This window comes from Miniopterus schreibersii, assembly GCF_964146895.1.
Source record: "Miniopterus schreibersii genome assembly, chromosome: 14".
In the NCBI taxonomy this organism is placed as follows: domain Eukaryota; kingdom Metazoa; phylum Chordata; class Mammalia; order Chiroptera; family Miniopteridae; genus Miniopterus; species Miniopterus schreibersii.
In genome coordinates this window covers 14,190,754-14,211,468 of record NC_138114.1, presented here as the reverse complement: position 1 = coordinate 14,211,468, position 20,715 = coordinate 14,190,754, and the positions used below count along the sequence as shown (strand labels likewise).

Here is a 20,715-nt window from a genome sequence, read left to right as displayed (position 1 = left end):
TCCAAGTTTGAAAGGGACTGAAGATGTGGCTTATAAGAATCCAAAGCAGATGCGAAGAAAGAAGCGCCCACATCCACACCCACCAAGGCCCCTCTCATAGGAAAAAAAGACCTGGCACATTACATTATACGATACAGCATCTAATTGACACTTGCCTTTGGTATCTGTCCCTCGGCACTGAATTTCAGAAGTAGTCAAGGGGTCACTGTTCCAAAGTATTAGGGCAATCTCATTTTTTCCTTCCCTAAAAGTTTAATGCTAATCAAAGCAGAATGCCTAATCAGTCCAAGATGGCCTGTCAGCCTGAATTATCTGTTTGTCTTCCTATTTACTGTATCTGTCTATCTACAGTTCTTCATATCTTTGTGAAGATCGGTTATTGGGGCCCGTGTTTCCTTCTGACTCGAATGGCTACCAGATGATCCTTCCTGGTGATATGTTGATGATTTGCTAATTTATGGTTTTTAAAATCTAGGAATCTGAAGACATTGCTGGGGAGTTCAGGCTGGGCTCACGTGGGCCTTGCAAGGAAAGAGCTGAAGGGCTCACTTGTCAAGGGATGGAAGTTTGTGTAAAATGCAAAGCTTCAGTCACATTTCAACCAGAGTGGTGTCTGTGAAACAGGCATCGTAAATGACGCCTCGTTAGGGAACATCAGTCCCAGGAGCAGTCCCCCATGCAGACCGCGGAGGGCAAGGGTGAGCACTGCCCAAACTCCACGTACACGGAAAAGGGAAAGAGGCTCGTGGCGCTCAGCCCAACACGACACAGTAACCTGCATCGCAGCCCGAGGGCTAGGCTCGGGCCTTCCCAGAAAGAGCGATGGAAATGTTGCTGTAGGAAGACTGTCACTTCAGAACCAACAGGGGGAGTCTAAATAAGCTCTGACTTTGAACTCCCCAACTACATTGGTGGTCAGATAATATATAACGTGCAGCTCAAGACAGATGTAGTCTCTTTGGAGATTTTTATGGGTGTGTAGAAATACATCTATCCCCAGTGCCTGGTGTGTAGCAAGCACTCAATAAACACATGTGGAATGAATGAAGATGAAGGCGTAACTCATGTTAGTTCTGTTTTAGGTGGGGGTGGGCTATCAGGTGTAGATTAAATGAGTCTTTGTAAAGAAATAACCCCTGTTCCGCCAAAGCAGATCATTTAAATTCCAATTCTTTACTTTAAAAAAATATGGTCTAGGACCACGGCGGGGCAAAACCTGACTGTGGTGAAGACAGTGAAAGGGAATTTCATGTTGACACAAGACAGCCAAGCAGGAGAGTCTAGAAAGTGGAACCAGAAATGAACAAAGGATGCAGAGGGAGGTGAAGAGCCTATTTCTTCTGATCAGAGGAAAGACAGAGTCAAGTAAGTGCCCACGTTATTGAGAGTAAATAAACGCTGTTTTGCCCGATAACAGAATCTTTGGTTCTGTTTGTTTTTTAAAATTTGTGCCTGGTAACCTCTTTCATCACACCCTTACTCATTGCCTGTAACCTCCTGGAGACTGTAACCTCTACAAGCACAGGTTCCATGGGTAGCTTGCTCACCACCGATCCCTGGCTCCCAACCCAGCAGTGGGCCTGGCTCAGGTACTCAGTGGACATCCTGAACTGAATGAATGAACCAGTAGAGATAATAACAGGAATGGACAGTGAGGCAGGTAAGTAACTGCTCTAGCAGTGCTTAGTTCTTGACGTTTTGTTCCAAATTACTGAATATTCTTCAAAATATAAGCCTATATGTTGAAGAACATAAGGCTATCCATTCTCATTTTCGAATGGAAAAGCATGATCGGGCCCCCCACCTTTGTGGCTCTGGGGATCCTTCTTTCAACCCTGTGGACACACTGAGGTTGAAGCCAGGCTGCCCTCATTCCCTCCAGAAGGATGCAGCCTCCCGAGGGCTGATATTCCCCCCAAAAGCTCTGAAATAAACCCAGAAAGTGGGCCTTGCAGAGGATGCTCCAGGAGGGGCACCTGCTACTCTAATTCTCACTGACAGGTAAGAAATCACTACCAGAGATGGGCTCTAAGTTCTACTGAAAACCAACCAAGGAATGAAGGAGCAGGTAGGTATCTGCCAGGGCAGAGAAGGCTCTTCCTAAGACAGAATGCAGGTAGGCTCTGCCAGGAGGGAGGCCAAATCCGGCCGTTCGCTACAAGCTACCATGGCCGGTAACCTGGGAAATGAACCCCCCAGAAAGCACGGAGCCAGAAGGGGCTGAAAGTGTTGAAGCCCACAATAAGACACAAATCTCATTTTCATCAGAGACCTGTCTGTCCATCCTGAGAGCCCCTCATTGTTAGAAACGTTCAAGAGGTCAATTTCTCGTCTAACCAAATGAGAGAAAGAAGTGGGGGAGGATTCTATCCCATCTCCATCTTTTACTCCTTGAGCCTAGGGCCAGGATCCTTAAGAGGTAATAAATGGTCAGAAGGAGGAGACAGGCCCAATGTGATACTCATGCATTTCTTCCTCTCATCATGTACCGTGTCCTGGCCCTACTTAAGGACAGAGGTGGAGAAAAACCTACAATGATAAGATCACTGAGTGTAGAGCAGAATAGGGTCTCAGGAGATGATCTAGAGAAGCAACATGACCCAGGAGAGCATATTACCCCAGATCAAATCCCAGGTCTACCCTCTCCTAGCTGTGTGATGCCAGGCAAGGCGCTTAACCTCTCCGTTCTGAGTTTCCTCACCCACTGCAAACGGAGAGGATGATTATACCTTCCTCACAGGTTGCTGTGAGAGTTAGGAAATATGCAAGTATCTGTAGTTATTATTACTGTCACAGAAGGCAGTCCTAGGGCTTTGTGCTACATCGACTCACGTTAGAGAAGCATCTAAGGAAGCCCTCTAAGAAAAGCCACAGCACTGAAGTTTCACAGACAGCGTTCATGAGTTGGAGCTAGACCTGGTTAGTCTGTGACAACTACTCCCCCAACCAGAGGGGGGCCCAACTCTCTCATCCAGCTGGGGACATTGCCTCCAAGTGCGTCACATTCACTTTCCTGTCCCTTTACCTACTTGTCCTCAGTTATTCAGTCCTCTCTCTGTGTGTCTTCTCAGTATTTGGCTCCCAGGAATCCGTAGAATAATCCAACCCATGCCATTCTTCTCTGTCCCAAACACCTGGCCTAAGACACTGCCTCAGTTTCGGGTCCCAGAAGCCCAACTTGGGAAATATAAGGTCTGGATGGCTCCCTGGCCAGGCTGCCTCTAACAAGGGGTGAGAGCAGATGGATTCCTCTCTGTGGCTGATTATTTTCCATGGCCCTTGGCCATGTGACCTTGGACCATGATCTTGTCAGTTCTCATAAACTAACCAGGAGTGGGCTGAGTCACACACAGAGAGGAAACCTCTGGGGGAAACCGAAGGGCTGTGGGAGGAAGGAGAGCAAGCTGGGATCCCAGAGGCCATGGGAGACTCACCCCTCCACTCCCCCACCTCTAAGCAGCTTTGACGTTACATGAAAGAAAGGAGAAGAGGCATCCTCAGGAGGACAGCTGAGCTTCAGGCGGGCTACTCTTTTGAATAAAATTTGGGGACTCAGTGCAAGGGGCTAATTGTCCCCAAGACCTCCAACTTGGAAAGTCTACCTTCCTTGGTCATTCCTGGAACCCTTGGTCATTGATACCCAAGTCTCTATGCTTAGGAGCCCCGGTTCATCGTAATAAGATAAATTAGAGAAAAGCTGACAGGCAGACACACGCCGCCCCACGCCCATGTTGGCTCGGGGTGTCCTGTGGGAGGTCAGGTGAGGAACACTGATAATAACGCGGGAGTAAGCCGCATAGGCCCTCGGTACGCTGTTGATGGTGAAGATGTTCTGGGGATGCTACAGGAAGTGTCTACATTATGCAAAACACAAACTGAAAATGAGGTGCCAGCAAAATCTTCATATTCCCCAATACCCTAAAGTCGAGTGTTTCATAAACAGACCCCCGAGCTTCTCTGCCTACTTTTCTTTTACTCTGAATAATCTTTGGGCTTCAAAGTTGTGCGTCTCCGTAGCTTTGGGTCGAGAGTTACCTTGAGTTAATGCACTTTTAGGGAAGTTATTCCTGAGTAAAATATGCAAATGTAAACAAACGCCTTAACTATGCATGTGTTTTAATTATTTTCGGGGCACTCCCTCGATTAAATCCTTGGGAGCAGCGTACATGTGTGTCCATGAACACAGCACACACACTATGCACACACGAAAACATGAGGCGAAACATGCTATTTTCAGAGTCTGAACTCTGTCTTTCAACAAAGTTTAGCTGCTTTCCTTTTGCAAATGCATTTAATTTTATCTGGAAACTTTTTGACGTTAGAAATAGAACAACTGTAGTTTCTCATTATGTTTGCTGCCAGAATCCATGCTTGGTTGCTCAACTAAAGACCTTATATTGCTAATTACTACCACATGCCCAGATCCCGAGCGCAAGAAAACTTATTGATTCTGACAGCCCATTCTCTCAACACTGAATTCCAAATGCAAACTCAAATTTTGGCCAAACATAACATTTCATCAATCTTGTTCTACTGACTGGAAAAACAACATCAAACAAAGGGTGCTAATGGCCCTTTATTACCGTTCCTTTCCCAAGCTTATATTTTCTGATGAAAGATCTCAGTGACCAAAGGGCTTCTTTAAACTACTTAGTAATTAGCTTTTGAACCGGGAAACAATGCGTAAAGTAAAGCGAACAGTCCCGGTGCTGATGACAGACCTGCTCTCTGTCCGCAGGGTTGGGGAACACTGGAGACCCAAAGAGAACATTAAAAGCAAAGTGTGCATTTTCATAAAGGGAATGGAAAAAAATAAGCAGGCTAGGCGCGGTGATAAAAGATTATAGAGATGGAGGCAGAACAAAAGCTGCGGGAAGCCTGTGATCTGAGGGCCTTGCCGCGTGGGGCTTTGGGTGGAAATGCCAAGGCGAAAACGACCGGATCAGACCGGGCCGGCGGCGAGCCTTGGGCTGAGGGCCTGGGCCGGCTCGTTCATCAACAAAGCCGCCAGCCACCAGGCCCACCCACATTTGGCTTGGGAAACTATTTGGGGGGGGGGGACAATTTACCTGGAGTGAGAGTCAAGAAATATTTTCAACACAGACTTCGGGGCAACTGATTTTATTGCCTCCTTCAGGGGCAGTGATAGGAAATGCTGGCTGGGGCAGGGGTGGGGAGGCTGCACAGAGCCCAGCCCCCCAAGAGCCTTCTGCTCTGTGGCAACCTGTCCACACCTTAGAGGCAGGACAAAGGGAGAAGCTGTTTTCCTCCTGGCAGGGAGCAAATGACGGCTGGGATCACTAGACGGATTTGGCCTTTCGGCTCCAACCAGTGGCCCAGAAATGGGAACAGCTTGGTTCTAATCTCGTCCAGGGCTGTTAAGGTAATCGGGAGAGGGGGCCCCGGCAGAGGAAGGTGGGGGAGCGCGCTGCCTCCACGGAAAAGACGCCAACTGGCTGCCTCTCGCCCACGGTCCTTTGTTCCTTTGGAAGGAAACGGGTGTCCTGTGGGTAGTTCCAGAGAATGAGCCCTTCTCCCCGCCTCTTCAGCTTCTGAAGGGAGGACTGGACACCTGAGCTCAGGACGTGCTGGAACCGCCTCAGGAGAGGAGGTTCGCCACCTACCGGGACTGTCAGGCGACAAGGAGAGGATGTGGGGAGACGCCACCCTGCTGGTTGGATTTTCTCTTAAAAAACAGAAGAGGCTATTTAAGAATTTATCTGAAAATGAATGAAAAGTGCCTAATTCCAAAGCAGGAACTTCTGTAACAGGGAAGGGGCAGGAGTAATGCAAATACCCTGCGTCTAGAGCTGGGTGGGAGCGCACACAGGTACCAATGTCCCGAGCTAGAGCATAGAGCTGTGTGGGTCTTACTCTAGGGAAGTTAAAACTACGACAAAACCTCAGAAACAAAGCTATGTGCCCAGGAAAAAGCTTTAAAACAGCCAGCCCTGCCTCCCTCCAACACTGTTCTGGAGAGACTGTGGCCGGCAGAGGACGGGGTGCTGAGGTCCTACCATGTACTCGGGGGTGAAACCTCTGGTGGCTCATGGACACACATAATGATATTGAAACTGATATTAATAGTGATCTGAGCACAAGTTGAAAGAGACCTCATGTAGAAAGCATCGTGTATGGGAAGCCAAACAAAAGACTCATCAGCCATAGCATGTAGTGTCCTGACATACCATGAAATATTATTTCTTGCCCAAAAGGAATTTCAACTGAGTCATGAGTCCCTTTGAGAATAAGCCCTGTGTCTCCTGGCTAAAGAGAACTGGTTCCCTGGTGGCCACACCTTACAGTAGGCAAGCTGACCCTGACCCTGCCCTCCCCAAGAATTCCTTGCTGAAGTAAGATCTCATGTTATTGCTACACAGAAACCCCCATAAGAGGGACCAGAGTGCACCCACCAAGCCAGCTGGTATGAAGAGGGAATGAGCATGGTTTACTGGTTAGGGATCAGAAGAGAAAATAGGGGCCCAGTTACATATGGACCCTTCCAAGATAAATCCATGTCTCTTGGAAAGGTGTGCGGGGAAGAAAGTTGTGAATGGGAACAGGGTTAGGTAGTTGGTTCAAGTGTGACAACCTGGGGTCACCTCTGACATCACACCCCACATAGAATGTGGCCCTTCCCTCACAGAAGCCCCCTGGTGACTCAGGTGCCACCACCATAGGGACTCTTGGAAGCCACTCAACCACATCTTCTCTGGTGCAGCTGACTTACTTTCTGCCTCCATGTTTGTTAAAAGTCCCGCCGAATTTATTCCGATTCAGGATGAGAGCAGCAATTTCGGGCACGTAGCGGGCAAACATTGCCTACATGCATGAGACAAAGAAACAAGAGCCAAGAAAACAATGGCATGCAGAGAGGACTCCCCGCAGCGGAGGCAGCACCTCTGGGCATACTTACTTTCTTCCACTAACCGCACTATAGGAGCCCCCGTATTTCTTGCGGTTTCCTATTAACTCTATGATTTCAGGGACGTAGCTGGCAAACATGGCCTGAGGAGAAGATAGGAGACAGAGAGAGACTAAAAAGACAGGCCAAAGAAAGGGGTGACCGTTCAGAAGGGGGGGGGATACTAAGATCTGAAAACACAAAAGGATTAGGACTGCAAAAGTACATACTAATACGTTGGATCATTTTTTAAAAACACAAGAAGGGTAAGTTCCTGCAAATACACAGGACAAAACACACATTAGCCAACCTAGGCAACTAAAAAAAAAAATCACAGTTGAGAAAAATATGAAGGAGACAGGAATAAATAAGTTGACATCTAGCTCTCCTTCCTGAAGTGAAATGAGTAAAGGGGGATGCATGCTGGGGAAAGTACACACTTGCACACACGCACGCAGATGCTCGCACGCGCGCACACGTGCAAATCATCGCCAGAGAAGACCTTTCTAGTTAAAATTCAAAGGAGGGGCAATGCCTTTATGAGTGATTAAAGACAATAAATACCAAAGGGAGATTAAAACAATACAAACCTTTACAATTTAAAAGGTCATTCAAAAGCACACAAGGTAAACTGAGGAAATCACATGGGAGGAAATGACAGCAAGGAGGACACAAATCTGCCATGTTTTGTCCAACAAACATTGCGCCTGTGGCTGGATCAAGGGGTCTCATTCCCTGCGGGGCCTCCCAGATGCTGCGGGAGCACTTGCGGTGATGTACGCACACGCATGTACGTTTACATACACTTTTACATGTATATGTCACATGCATACAAAACAGAGAGACGTGTATGCATCGTGTAAATGTGTGTGCGGTACACACACGAGCGCGCTGTGTGAGAAGCAGGATTTTAATCACTTACCTCGAACACAGCAAACATCTAAACTTAAAGTGAGCTGCTCTGAGAGACAAAATGCTGGGCTGCCAGAAGTCCCCCTTGAAAATTACATCATAACCGACCCTTATGATCTGCAGAGAGCAGAACAGAGACCAGGGAAACTCTCTGACTTGCAGAGGGGAGGAAACCAGCCCAGGTGCTGCACATAAAGCACTGAGCCGGCAGTTTATAAAACCAGCGCAGGGCTCACGTGGTGACGTCCACCCGGGCAAGATCCGTGGGCCTCTACCTCTGCTGTGGGGACCCTGCTCTCTAGGGCAGGCCCCAGCCACAGTGTTTGTTGGAAGCGTGGGGAGGACCGTCCAGGGGCGGGAGGGTTCTTGAAACCGCAAACTGTCTATATATAGAGTATTGACAGCATCTACCAGGGTCAGGTGACAGCAAATGTCCTTGCAGAATGTCAGATGCCGAATTACATTACTAAGGACAGACGCTCTCACTTACGTGAGCATCGCTTTCCTAAGATGATTAGGTTTGCTCCTGGCTAAATGGCTGTCCCTGGTGAGGGCGACACACCTGGGTCTCTGGGAAACAAGTTTAATACACCAAAGACATACGCAGAAAAGTCACCCTCATGCTGGACTTACTGAGCCTGATGGTAATACTAAGGCATCACTTGCTTCTAATGCAGAAACACAGTATCAAAATACAAAGCTTTAAGGAAATGGACAATAGAAAATATTAATGACCATAAAAATCAGCTTCAGAATAAAGAGCTTTTACCAGTCCCCCGAGGATGAAGAAGACCATGAAGAGGCGCCCGAGCGTGGTTTTCGCATAAACGTCCCCGTAGCCGACCGTGGACATGGTGACCATGAGTAAGTAGACACATTCCCAGTAGGTAAGAGCCTGGTTGTTTTGGAAATTTTCCCATGGGTCCCCTGAATTCTCCACCTGAAGCCAGGGGACGGGGGAGAAAAGGGAAACATTATATTGTATATATATAATAAACCGGGAACACAAATGCTCCAGCAGGATGCTTCTGGAGGTGCAGCCCTGTCAGCACAAGGTGTTTGCTGCCCGGGGCTGAGTTCTGTACGTGACGGCTGAGCAGGTAAGAGAAAGCGGAGGGGGAGCAACACAGTCGTGCCTTCCTAGCTGATGGGGCGAAGGCGGAGAGGAACGGAAGTGAACGTCCCCAGTCCATTTTCCCTTCTCATCATTAAAGATCTGAAGCCAGCTGAATTGTAGGGCCTTGCCCTGGCCATATTTTATGGCATTCCCATCAACAAAAGGGCCAGAGAGCCCTGCCCTGACCTTCCTCAGTGAGTTCCCGCTCAGTCTCGGAGGGCCTAGCTCACACGCTCCCGGGAAATTCTAGACCCCCCCAGAGGGCCTCCTCCTTTCATCATCTGGCCAAGGGCCTTGCTCCTCCAGATCTGACGCCCAAGCCCCAAGCAGCATCTCCTGGAGTCTGACTCGGCTCCTGCTTTGCCGAATGTCAGCAATGGCTCCACCCTGCAAACCACAGGAGTTTCCCTGGGAGCTCAGAAAGTGGGCTCATGAGGACAACTCACTTTTGCACTATGCTTTAGACCTAGGGTTAGCAGGCTTTTTCGGTAAAGGGCCAGATAGTAAATACTTTCAGCTTTGCAGGCCATGCAGGGTCTGATCTCTGTAGCGACAACTCAACTCTGCACTTGTGATTGAAACCGGACGGGAAAAATACTGAAACTGAGGGAGCAGGGCCACGTTTGGAGACCTGCGGCCGAGGGCTGCAATTTGCCCATGTCTAAATTTCACAAAACACTCTCAGTCCTCTCGTATTTGATCTGCCCACCAAGCTGGGAGGCAGGCAAGAGAGAGACTTTAGATACTCTCAGGAGAGAGGGAGAGATGGGGCTGGATCTCCAGGACCAATGCCTGTGATAGGTCCGTGTGGCCAGAGCAGAGGGGACGCCGCCAGGCCCGCAGGCCCCCAGACCTCCAATTCTGTCTCTCCAGAAAGTGTCCAAGACCTGGCCTCTTTCACACATCAACACCTGTCCTCAACGTGCCATTTCTATGGCCTTTCCTGGTGAGGCAGAAGGTGCTTCACACAGTGGTAAGGCGAGGTCACCGGCCTATTGAAAACGACGAACCCATCCATACCTGCGGTTTAGGCACTTGGCAGAATTGGGGTGATTATGGAAGGGTGATTTCAGCCAAGAATCCCATCGGCATAAAGCGGAGGGTAGGTGGGGAACCATCAGATCTAGCGATTGAACGAGAGCCGGGCTTCCATCAGGGCTGTGCCCCATGGGGTGAAAATTACGTAAGTCCCCCCGGGAGGCGGCTAAACGCCTGTTTCCACCCTTTATGCGAGAGCGGCTTGGTCAGGAGAAGGCACCTTTACTCGGAGCTGCAGACTTAGAGGAGGTTCTTTCAGGTGTAACAGTTTGTATTTGTATGAAACAGGCCCTCGACAATAGCTGTGTTCCCTAAAAGCAGGGGGAAAGTCTGCCTTAAAGAGGTGAGAACAGCTTGACTTCATAATATAAGGCTTTCAAAGAGCCGTTCATTTAAAAGAATTAACATTTTTTTAGATACAGAATAACTTGACAAGTCATCAGGCAAGAGAATCAAAGGTGGCTTTTTGTAACCGGGAAAAGAAATCGAGGCTTCCGAATTTGTTGTTTACAAAGAGAAGTGGGTCAAACTTCTAACCCCGTCCCGGAGACATTTGTGGGGCGTTTGCTGGGGAAGCATTGCCATCTTGTGGCTGGTCGCGGGTACTGCAGACAGAATGAAAATGGACCCAAGTCCCAGGGCGCGACCGGTGAGCTGAGAAAGGCTGAACGTGAGATCGTTACTCGGCATTCGGAAGCAGTTTGGGGTAAGAGACTGGAAACCCAGACAATGGCTGCTGCTTCTTTTCCTGCATTCTGCAGCTGGGTTTAAGGTTCTCAACGGCGAGAAAAAAATGCAGGTAATAAAATGACGCAGGGAGGAGCCAGTTCCAGGAAAGCCAGAGAGAAAGCATCTTCAAGGACACTTACCAAATGGATGAACCCGGCTGCTGTGAGCCACGTGCTGATAAATATGGAGAGCAGATTCACCAGCTTGATGGAATTACTGTGCAAAAGAGACAGGGAAAAAACCCAAGTTACAAAAGGAGTCCCTGTTGGGGCAGCCTCTTCAGAGGACGAAGCTCACCTCTAACTCCCAGTGTCTTCTCTGACTTGGAAGGGAAGGAATGCCCCGGAGGTGGCATAAGCAGGTCAGGCCACAGCCTATGAAAAGGTTACATCAGGGCTACTGAAAGTTGTCCCAAAATGAACCCCTCCGGTTGTGCTCAAGCTTTTTTTTTAATTAACTTTTATTTTAAAAGTCTTTAAATCTACAGAAATAATCAAAGAACAGTATAAGGAACACTTATGTGCCCTTACCTAGGCTGACTAATTAACATTTGCTTTATCTCCACTCTTTTCTTTCTTTCTGTCTTTCTTTTTTGGCTGAACCGTGAACAGGTAGATTGTAGACATCATGACACGCCCCCTAAAGACTTCAGCATTCAACAGCTACGAATGGCATTGAGCAATACAATCGCATGCCTCGGAGAGTTCACACGAATTCAGTAAAGTCCTCCAATAAGCACTCCTACTTAAATTTCTCCATTTATTGATGTTTTCGTTTTTTTCACCGATTCAGGAACTAACCAAGGTTCATGCATCGCGTCTGGTTATAATGTTGCTTTAACCCAGGGGTCAGGAACGTTTCTGTAAAGGGTCAGTTAGTAAATACCTTCGGCATGGCCTGTCATAGAGTCCCTGTTACAACTACTCAAAGCCACACTGTGGGACTAAAGCAGCCTCAGACAACATGGAAAGGAATGGATGTGGCTGCGTGCCAATAAAACTTTATTTACAAAGCAGGCAGTGGGCTGCTGTGGGCTATATCACTTGCCAATCCCTGCTTTATTTTCCATTAGCCTACAATCTACCCCTTTTTTGTTTGTTTTTAGTGACATTTAATTTTCTGTGCAGCAGGTTGGCTCTCTTATGGAACGCCCCACATTGTGGATTCATCTGATTGGTTCCCCATGATTAGATCCTGTTTAAGTTCTGTTAAGAATATCTGCCTCGAATGGCATCACATCAGGAAATCCAAACTCAGTCACACAGGTGGAGTCACTTGGTTACCATGGGAATGCCAGGTCTGGCCACAGAAAGGCGCCCCTTTCCCTTTGAATTCATCTGCCATCTATGCAGAAAGCCCCTGAGACCATGAGAATATCCTGTCCCCAGCAACTTATACCTAATCATTTCAGCGCCCACCAGTGCTCCCTGAGTGGATCAACTGGAACCCACTCAACTTTAAGCTCGCTGAGAGGAGGAGCCTTGTCTGCCTGGGTCCCAGGAGCAGTGAGTCCCTGGCGCACAGTAGGGCTTCTATGAATATGTGCTGAGTGAACTGGTCTCTTTCTCTGCAGTCCTCCCACTAAGTGTCACCCTGTCACTCCCACTTGGGCTGAGCTCCTTGGATGCTGCTGTCAGCAGGTCACTTCCCTGTCCAAAGGCTCTCTGCTGAGTGAAATGTTTGTCCAAACTCTCTCCTTCCGTCTCCAGCACTGTCTGAAGCGCTAGGCTCTCCTTCTGCTATTCTTCTACATAAACTCTTGGAAGGTTCATCACAGCCAGACCTACTTACTATGTCTCTGTCTATTACTCGGGTGGAACGCCCTTCCCATCTATCCAAGTCTTCTCTTCAAGGCCTGGTTCAATCCCCACCTTCCCCTGCAATACAAAGTGGCTCCTCCTCTGCACTCTTACCTCCAGCCACTCTTTGGTCATTGATCCCACTGTCTTAAGTCTTCTTTTGTAATATCGGTTTAGATGGCTGTTTAACTCATATACCTAACCTTGCAGGAAAGATCTCTATCCTTTATCTTTTTCCGCCTCTACATAGTGGTCAACACTGCCCACAGGGTGGTCCAGCCCATCATGCTTGATGGATTGATCTCTCCTTCCTCTCACCTCTCTCTTAAGGGAAACCAACGATTTAAATTCTAAAAGTTTAAGATAATAGTAATAGGAACAGTAATGGCTAACACTTTTATTATGAGCCCCACCGTTCTAATGCATTAGAAAGAGCTTCACATACATTAACTCATCTAACCTTCATAATGACTCTAGGAGGTCACCCAGAGATTAGGAGACGACCCAGGTTCACACTGCACGTGGCAGAGTTGGAATCTGAGCCCAAGCAGTGCCGCTGCAGGGCCTGTCCTCTTGGCCACACCACAAACCAACCGTCCATCAGAAGGTCTTCCTGACTGCTGACCACGCTGTGCCCCCAACACTCTGCGCATAGGATACGAGAAAGGGTTGAGAGTCCTGCCCCAAGGGGGAACAAGACTATCTCTACACATTGATTAACCTCTAGCACTGCCACGGAAAGGAATGGAGAGGAAGGTTCTGATGACCGAGTCTATCCTGGGGCCCCACGTGGAGGAACGTGGGATGGGCTGTGGTCCACGGGAAGCCGGGGTAGAGGAGGAGCCTGCAGCGGGGTCTGGGTCAGTGGTTCCAGGATGGGGAGGACGGCAGTGCCCAGCTCTCCTCTTCCTTCTGCCTTTGTTCCTCTACATGACTGAGCAGGGCAAGCCGTGGTCTTAGCTTCCTAGAGTTGGTTCCGACAGTTCAAGGAGAGAGTAAATAGATATTTTTACTTTTATGGGCGAGACTAGATTTTTTTGAAGTGTTGCAACAACTCCCTTATGGTTTGAAACCAGACTAGAAAAACAACAAAGAAGCCCACTGTGTCTTTCCTGGTCATCTCCAGAGTTGCCAGGCATTAGTCTATAATGATGGCCAGTGATTATTGAGCCCCTACTATGGGCCCTGAGCCGACACCTTCATTTTCCTCAGCGATTTCCCTTTGAGACAGGTACTAGCATTGTTCCTGCTGCCCCAATAAGAAAGGTGATGTTTGCTGAGCTTAAGCAGCTTGCCCGAGGAAACAGGGTTAGTAAGCGGTGGGGTCAATATTCAAACCTAGGGCTGCCTGACCCAAAGCCTGCTGACCTAAATAACTTGGAGGGGCAGTGCAGCAAAGGCACGTGGGCCTCTGCTTCTATGGCTCTTGGCTTTGCCTCACATCTCTTCCTCCAGGCAGCCTTGCAGGTGGACTGGGTTCAATCAAAGGTCCCACTGGCCCTTCTACTTGAGTGGCCAGAGCCAGGTTGACCAGTGGAGGAACTCCCAGCTCTAAAGAACTGTGAGGGAGAAATTTTTAGAGGCATTTTCAGAAACTAAGTGGGAGAGAATCTTTCTCTTTCTGACTTTTGGGTATAAAAAAACATAAGCCTGAAGCTCTAGAGGGCCACCTGCCCTGGAGAAAGCCTGCCTGGGAATGAAATCAGGAAGACATGGAGAGAGAGGCAGGACCCTGACAAGAGAATCGGAACCCCGGAGTCGGACATGCCCAGCTTCCTCTTGGACCCACAGTCACCCAAGGCTAGTTCGAGGTGGACTCTGTCACTTATAATTAAAAGCCATTTGCCTACGACAGAGAGTTGATATCCAAAGTGCTCTCAGAGAACCCCAAATTGATCAGGTCTATAAAGCAGGTCAGGGACTGTCTCCATCTGAGGAAGGACGGCATATCCTGTTCCACCCCCTACTGTGCTGACCAGTTCATTCCGGGGCCTGGGAGTTCCCGTAAGAATCAGGCACAGATCCACCAAGGCCTGGCCTTCGTCCCTTCTTCCAGACACTAGCTACCATGGGTCCTGCCGCACCTCTAAGAAGTTGCTGTAGATATGAATGAAGATCAGGGACTGGCCATAGCAATGTTTAAAACCTCCCACCTGAGCCTCCTTAGAGCTGGGAGATGCTATAACTCTTGCAGTATTTCTGTTCCCTAGAGCAGCCGGCCAGCCCCAGAGGCTACTCGCTGGCCTTGCCGAGCCTTTTCTCTCTAGAAAAACAACCCTCCTCCCCCCAGATATCTGCACAGTGGAAATAAGGCAACTAGATAAAAGGCATTTACCCAACAAGCCACATCAAGTGAAACAACTCTGGCAATCGGTGAGCTGAACACTGTAGTAACCAGATCACCACCATGCCCTGTCCCATTCAGTTCCTCAATGGGAAGCCAAACCAGAGGAGAACCACCCCCACCTCTGCCTGGAGAGCCCTCTAGGGTGCACTCCAACAGTGGAGAGTGAGGAATACAGAAGAACAGGTAGCCAAAGGCAAAGGGAGACCTCAGGGAAGCAGGTACTGTCCATTTTCTCAGATGATAATTAAGTACCAAGTTGATTCACTCCCAGACCCCCAGACCCTTAAGGCCCGAACAAAGCAACATCCCACCAAGAACCTTGTGCAGCCTCTTGACGTATCAAAACTATTAGAGTCTCTGAGCCTCTTGGTGCTTTGGAAAAAATGACCTAAATACGGTGATAATTAATCTTTAAGTGATTAGTCACCTTAATATTAATAGTGCTTAGGGGAGCTCTCGCTGCTCGTAGAGTATTTAATCATTGCTGCTGAAGAGTCCATATTCAGCACTGAAATGTGATTATTTTTATGGTATCAGCATCATTACGGGTCCCTGGTCTTAGGAATTTGTTTTCCAAATTAAACTCCACGACCAGGCAATCATCTAGAAGCAAAAGGTGCAAGATTAACTCTTGGTAGACACTGTCCATACTCTGAAACTAGAACCTCACCAGGTTGCACAGGGCTCCTTGGAAGGAGGGTGGGTAGCAGAGATGGGGTTGTGTGCTCCGCGTGGCAAATGAGGCCACTGGAGACAGTCATAAACTTTATGGCCAAGCCCCGGGTCTGAACCAAACACGACTCTCCCAAAGGTTAGAATGATTGGCACTATTCAGATCCTAGCCCACTCCCCATGCCCTGAGGGAGGGGTGGATTGTGACTTTATCATGAGAACCCAATTCATCTAAGGAAATTCTGCTTCTGGTTTTCCATGGTCATTTCTGGGTCTCACAAGTTCTCACTAGCCATTAGAGAAATGCACATCGGTGGATGCTGCGAATCATCAGGGCAGGCACGAGAGACCTCTCTGTTCCTGTGGATCAGGGGCCTTTTCCAGGACTCTGTGGACACTGGGTATCCACAGACACTGGAGAATAGTCTGTTTCTTTCCGAGATTATAGCTGCAAACCCAGAGCTGTCTGGGGCCCTCTCTGCCCTCAGTGTATTTAATAAGATGTGTTTTGGTTAACAACGAAAATGCCATCCAATTTCCATTAAAAAGTACATATTTGTCCCTGTTCTGCCTGTCCACTATCTTCCTCTCTATTTCTGGCTGAGGGCACAGCCAGGTGCCAATGCCCTTATTTTGTTTTATTGTTACTATGCTGGACAGAGTAAAATACCCACCCCTGAAAAGCCCACTGGAAGGTACCACTCCGACGAATGCTCTGAACGTGGAATGAAGCAAAGTCAAGTTCCGTCACTTCCACCGCTTCGACATCTCTAGATCCCTGTCCCCTGCTCCGCCCGACTTGCCTGCCTAAGGCCAGTCCCTAACACTCTTGCCTGGACAACTGCTCCCAGACTGGTCTCTTCCTCTGTGGTCTTAGGTGCTTCAAACCCTCTCTTTATACAACTGGTGGAACGGTGGATCTCCCTAAAATGTAAATCTGATCACATTCTTCTGCTTAAGACTGTCCAACAACTCTCTCCTGCTCTGTGAAATCCATGACATTCACGATTTGGTCGCTACCTGCACAGGCCCTTAGACTCTCCCTAGCGAATACTCTTTTTTTAAGACCTTAACCGTGGAGCTATTTCTGAGGTCATATATGTAGTACAGTGATTTCAGTTCCCAAAATATCCTCCCCAAAATGTATTTTTAGGTAAATGATGGTATGTACATATCATGGAATGCTATGTGGGAAATAAAAGTGATAGGGTAGGATGTTAGTACTATTCCCTCAACCACTGCTGGCGTTGGGAAATTTTACTTTATCCTTTATGTTTCTCTATATTGTTGAGACATTTACAATGAGCTTATATCACTTAGAGGGAACAGGCAGCTTTCCTTCTTTTAAAAATTGCTAGGTGAGCCCTAGCCAGGTAGCTCAGTTGGTTAGAGCATAGTCCCGATGCACCAAGGTTGTGGGTTCAATCCCGTCAGGGCACTTAAAAGAATTAACCAATGAATGCATAAATAAGTGGAACAATAAATCTATGTTTCTCTCTCTAAAATCAATAAATAAAAATTAAAAAAATAATTGCTAGGCGACCCATGTTGTGTGTGTATGCGCGCCCGCTCTATTCTTAGGCACTTCCTCAACGCGGGGGACTAGGTTCCCCTTCCAGCCCACCATCTACATACTGTCCTGTGGGAGGTTCCCTGGATGCCCTGGGTTGAGCCTTACTCACCTGTTGATACCTGTATTAAGGGGTTGCGGAGTTTTTTAGTGAGTGTGTGACTATTAAATAACTCGTGCTATGTTACAACTGCAATGGGATATTCTCAAGCATTAAAGCATTGCTGTCTTCCCATGCCTTCTTCCATCTGTTCTTTCCCTCACCCTCAGTCAGCTGTTTGCAGCACATCCTTGGCTGTGGAAAGAGCGGCAGGGAGTGCCAATGAGGGGACATAGCCCCCCAGAACAAAGACTCTTTGACTTCGAGTACATGATGCAGGCCTTGAATCCTGACTTTCATTCGCAAGGCGAGGCCCAGGACAGAGAAGAGTTTTTCTGACCACGCAGCCCTTGGCTGACCACAGGATAAACACCAGTCAAGCCGGCCTGGACCTGCCCAGCTGACCAGAGAATCAGCAGAAGTCTTTAAAAAGTGATAGTTATCCTGGGTCACTGAGTTTTAGGGTCACTAATCACCGAGCAACAAATAACAGATATGAGACGTCTGGGTTTTTTAAATGTATAATTTTTTCCATAAAGTCTGCAGCACGAATGATAAATTTTATGATACTTACATAGTTTTGTTTTGATTTTAAATATAACCTTTACAATTACACTATATACATGCTTGTTGTTGACGTACAGGATACAATTGATTTGGGGACGTTGAACCTCGGTAAGTCTGTTAAGCCAAACAATTTGTCTTGATTTTCTCCTGGGTTTCCTTTGGAGAAAATCATTATTTGCAATGTGATCCCTGTGTTAATCATCAGTATCTACTACACTAACTGAGGTGCGGAGGCAGCCTCAACCAGAGCTGCAGACTGAGCTCAAACTGCAGCCTGAGTGTCGTCACACCTGGGTCTGCTCGCCAGGCTGGTGACATGGACACGCCCCATGTCCCCTTCAGTAGGCCCTTTTCAGTTCACAGGGCATTTCAGGTTCTTCTATAAGCTGGTAATTTGGGGGATGGCCCTGAGCTGTCACATAACTGGGATCTGTTTCTTTCATCTATGTTGTGTGTGTGTTTTCTGGGTCATCCTGTTCACTCTGGTTTCCTCTGCTACCCTTTTATTTATTTTTAAATGTCTTTATTGGTTTCAGAGAGAGGACAGGGAGAGAGATGGAAACATCAATAATGAGAGAGAGTCACTGATCGGCTGCCTCCTGCACGCCAGACTGGGGATCGAGCCCACAACTCAGGCATGTGCCCTGACTGGGAATCAAACCGCAACCTCCTGGATCACAGGTCGATGCTCGACCACTGAACAACACTGGCCAGATTCTGCTACCCTTTTAACCTTCTCTCTCTCTTTCCTGCCCCACTCAACATTAGTTCTCTGCTCTGCTTCTTCTAGCTCTTGGACAAGCAAGGCACCCAAAGAACAGAAAATGAAACAGCAATTTCAAATCATTATTTCAAATCACATTTGCGATGTCCCCATCCCTACCTAATGCCACAGACTGGCTGGGATCTACCACAAGAAATAGGCAGACAAAGTGCCCCTAAAGATGATTATGGGCCTCTACTCCCCTCCTGGAAGGTCCCCATGAAGCAGCAGAGTAGAGAGGTGTCACCAATTAATGGATCAAAGTCCACAGCCCTACAAAGCCAAGGCTTCCACTTCTCTGGGAGATCTGTGCTCGGGGCGCACGGAAACAAGGAGCCAGGTTTGTTGGGCACTGAGAGAGAGAATAAGCCCAGAGAGTGGCCTCAAGTCCCAGGAGTTCTTATGATTAAATGAAGTTTCAGTCTGTGCCTGGTGATCAGGCCTTGGCCTGGCCTCCTAAGCTCTGCTTTCTTTTTCCACCACAGAAGCCCCAGTCTCTGGGAGCCCAGAATTCCTCCAAGCTCCCCCAAGGACCGTGTTCTCTCACTTTCTGCAGCTTCCTTGACTGGCAGTCAGCCCACCCTCCTTACTTCTCACATGCCCATTCTCCAGCCCTGCCAGGGTGGCACCTGGCTTTCTGCAAGGCTTCGCTGAGACATGCCTTTGCCTTGAAAGGACCCTTGACTGCCCCACAGTCGTGCTAAGCCCAACTTACTTACTATCCCGCGGGCTTCACACCTCTGGGTGCTCCTGTATCTCAGCACCAACCACAGCGGCCTCCCCCCTGAGCTTTCCGACAGGGTTCTCTAGCCTCCCCCCCACCCTGCTGCACGCACAAACGGGTGCTGGATTCAGGCTTACTGAAATGACTCCATCACCTGGCTGGGACAGAAGCCCAGGAACTGGAACAGTCAAGTTGTGGGGTTATGATGACAAGCACCTCTGACAGCAGAAGGAATTTTATTCAGTGGGAAGTGAGGAAGGGGATTCTGGAAAATGCTGATTTGGGCTCAGGATGGCCGACCCCCCATGACCCCTCCCTGGGGCTACTCTGTCCAGATCTATAGCCAGCCCTCTCCCCAGCCGACTGTCTCACTCTCTCCCCTCGGCGCCGGGAGAATGAACCACCCGTAGGTGTCGAGTTATCAGGCTGACGGTTCACCAGGGATGCTAACCTACTGCCTACAGCCAAAGGAAAGGAGCCTGTTCTAACGAGTGGGAAGTGGGGTGGGAGCAACCTCTGGGCAAAAGTCCAGAAGGAAATACTTTATCCAGAGGGCTCATCAGTCTCCCAAGTCCAGAAAAGGAGCCACATGGGGTACAAGGACAGCAATGGCACCTTCTTAAAATGCTGGCATCAGAGAGTGAAAATCTCCCAAGTCTATGAATTAATCAGGAAACAAGATGAGGCAGGCACCAGGCCATGTTAGAGAGCGTGGTGGCTCCACATACCACCGTCCCCACCAGAAAACACAACTGTCTCCTGCACACGGCCTGTGATCGGCACTGATTCTGCCCTAAAAATACAGTCTAGTGGAGCAAATACAGTATAGGAAACATGGGGGACTGCTTGAGTTGTTGATCACTTTAATTTCAAGAGTCATAAGTGTCCACTGTACAGAAGAGCCATAGGACGGTGGAAAGCCAGGTCACTGCTGCTCAGAGGAATTACGAAGATTAACAATATTCACTCTTACTCGATAATGTTACATACTATTAACTAGAGGCTGACAAATCCTCGCCCTGTCCCAGGGTATGAAGTGGAGGGTGGAGGGACAGACTACAGAAGACATCTCCAGCATTAGACATCCCTTCTCTCTCTAACTTGGTTGATAGAAAGTGAATTTACCTCACACTCACATAGATGAATGGGTAGGGAGGGGAAACCAATTTGGACTTAAACCAAAATAAACAAACAAAACCACTAAGACCCAAAGAAGAAAGCCAATAGCCTGACACATTTGTTGGACGAGACAGATTCGGGAAGCTGAGTCCCAGCCTCAGTTACTGGGAAAACGGTGCTAAATCCAAGCCCCCCTCCCAAATGCAGGTGTGTTAATTATACATCACACAGCGGAGGGGCCCTGTTTTTAATCATTTATCAAACACGCTGAGGAAATGGAACATTAGTAGTGAGCTTCTTAGAGGGTAATTTCCTATAAGGGAAATGTATGGCCCTCACTCTCCATTAGAGCGC

At 48.3% G+C, this 20,715-nt stretch overlaps 1 protein-coding gene across 7 annotated transcripts in view; it reads right to left on the bottom strand.

Moving 5' to 3' along the window:
* KCNMA1 (potassium calcium-activated channel subfamily M alpha 1) overlaps positions 1–20,715 on the bottom strand; it is a 659,358-nt gene that overhangs the window by 202,202 nt on the left and 436,441 nt on the right. For all 7 annotated transcript variants that reach the window (XM_081158532.1, XM_081158535.1, XM_081158534.1 and 4 more), the window contains exons 7-9: positions 10,841–10,916; positions 8,586–8,756; positions 6,917–7,008 (exon numbers count right to left, since the gene is read on the bottom strand). In XM_081158532.1, the coding sequence (XP_081014658.1) occupies positions 6,917–7,008; positions 8,586–8,756; positions 10,841–10,916 (339 nt within the window). The remainder of the gene's footprint in view (positions 1–6,916; positions 7,009–8,585; positions 8,757–10,840; positions 10,917–20,715) is intronic.